At 61.6% G+C, this 1,949-nt stretch overlaps 1 protein-coding gene across 1 annotated transcript in view; it reads right to left on the reverse strand.

The window, feature by feature from the left end:
* Positions 1 to 1,949, reverse strand: part of UROS (uroporphyrinogen III synthase) — a 19,902-nt gene that overhangs the window by 2,003 nt on the left and 15,950 nt on the right. Inside the window, exons 6-8 of the mRNA XM_023533769.1 lie at positions 1,796 to 1,913; positions 1,201 to 1,465; positions 743 to 919 (exon numbers count right to left, since the gene is read on the reverse strand). Of these exons, the coding sequence (XP_023389537.1) occupies positions 743 to 919; positions 1,201 to 1,465; positions 1,796 to 1,913 (560 nt within the window). The remainder of the gene's footprint in view (positions 1 to 742; positions 920 to 1,200; positions 1,466 to 1,795; positions 1,914 to 1,949) is intronic.

The following is a 1,949-nucleotide window of genomic DNA, read 5'->3' on the forward strand; positions in this document are numbered from 1 at the left end:
GCCCAAGCAGGTTGCCAGCAGGCGGCTTCCTGGGGGCGCTGGCACTCTCTCATTCTTCTCCCGAGTTCACGGTCACGCAAGGAGCTGCTCAGAGAGCAGCGTGTGGTCGAGAGGCGGGGCACCACTCCTTGGTCGCTCTGCCAGCCCCCAGATCTGGTCTGCCTGGCCAGAGGACACGGGCACCATGGACCCACGGGCCCAGCCGAGCAGACAATGCCTCTAGCTCGTGTGGCCAAAGTAGCACCGATCACGTGAGGCAGCAGTCGCGCCCAGCTCCCTGTCAGCTCTCCACCCTTCCGGAAACAGAGCGGGCAGCAGGCAGAGCACCTGGCCTCCCGCTTTGGTCTGGCAGGAGTCCCAGAGGCCGCAGGTCATTCAGAGCCTGTTCTGGGTGCCTTACTAAATCTAGATGTGGAAAATCTTTCAAACAAGTGCCCTCCGGTCTCCTGCCTGAAGCCTCCAAAGGTCCCCATGACCTGCCAGAGTCTGCCCAGACCCCTGGAAGGGCACCGCGGGCCGTCCCAGTGTGGGCCCAGCCTCCGCCCCTACAGCTCCACCAACTCCACAGGGATGAAGAGCAACCACAAGGCCATTGTCAGCGGCAGGCTTACTATGTCTGGGATGCTGCACAGAGAACTCTGTGTAAATCTCTCCCTCTAATCCTTATAAAAACCCTTCTAGATGGTCTCTTCCCATTCCACAGATACAGAGATGGCACCTCTGAAAGGTCATGTCCACAGTCACACAGCCAAGGGCTGGAACCACGCAGAGAGGCTGTGCCTCACCCTCCACCTGCCCGCCCTGCCCGAGTTCTCCCTAGAACCACCGCTCACCTGCTCGGAATAGTAGCTATTCAGGTTCACCTGGATTCCCGGGTGTGGAATCTTCTGATAGACAGTTATGCTCTCCATGGGGATCCCTGGACACGATCAAAACCAGGAAACAGACTTATTGCCCTGGGAATACACTGGCGTCTACACCGCGTCGGGGGTGAGTGGTGCCCACCCAGACAGCACGAGCCAGAGCGAGGGTGGGCCTGAGGCATCTGGGCCCTGCCGCCCGCTGAGCACTGAGCCCCACAGTGCAGGGGGCCGAGGCGGCAGAGACGGGGCCAGGGCCCCAAACTCAAGGCTTCCTTCGTGCCCACGGAGGCACGACCCCGAGGGGTGCGGGCGCCCGAGAGTCAGGCGTTCCAGTCACCTCTGTCCTTGAGCATCTTCGGCAGGGTTTCTCCTTTGAGGGCTCCGCAGGGGAAGAGGAGAGGCAAAGCCGGCGTCTCCCCTGTGAATCGAGAAGCAGACGCGTGACCACTGCGCAGAACCTGCGGGGGCGGGGCGCAGCCCCAGCCTCTGCTCCCCGGACTGTGGGAAGCACTGCCGCCCTGCTCACCTTGCCATATGAAGGTCACAGAGGTCATGTGGGCCCAGGTGCTTGGAAAACTAACACCCACACAAGCCAGGGGCTGCTGTCACCCATGCTCCTTTAACTCCCTGTCACCCTGCAGCGGCTCCTGGGCAGCCTCACTATTTAGAGCACAGGCTCTGCAGCTTAACCAGAGCTGGAAGGTCACAGGCTGGGCCTGTCGCGGCACTGGGGCAAACATCTACCACTGAAGGAGCTGTGGAGGGGACCAGTGGTGGCTGAAGCCAGGGCTCCTGCTCATGACGTCAGGAGGCAGGGAGATGGCAGCCAAGAGTGGCTCTGAGGCTGCCCCCAATAGTGACAAAGTGCACGTCCACTCCTGGCCCATCCAGGACAGCAGCCATGTGCCCAAGGGGCTTTCCAGCAAGCCAACCACAAAGGTGTGCAAGGGGCCTTCCGAAGATTCCAGAATCTGCCCTGCGCAGTATCTCTTCTGCAGGCCCGGCAGAGAACCGAGCTGCTCGTTCTCATTCTGAGACTGCTGGGCACGCCTGGGGAGAGGGGGAGCTCAGTGGGGGCGCCCCGCA

This window comes from Pteropus vampyrus, unplaced genomic scaffold (assembly GCF_000151845.1).
Source record: "Pteropus vampyrus isolate Shadow unplaced genomic scaffold, Pvam_2.0 Scaffold111, whole genome shotgun sequence".
Taxonomy (NCBI): domain Eukaryota; kingdom Metazoa; phylum Chordata; class Mammalia; order Chiroptera; family Pteropodidae; genus Pteropus; species Pteropus vampyrus.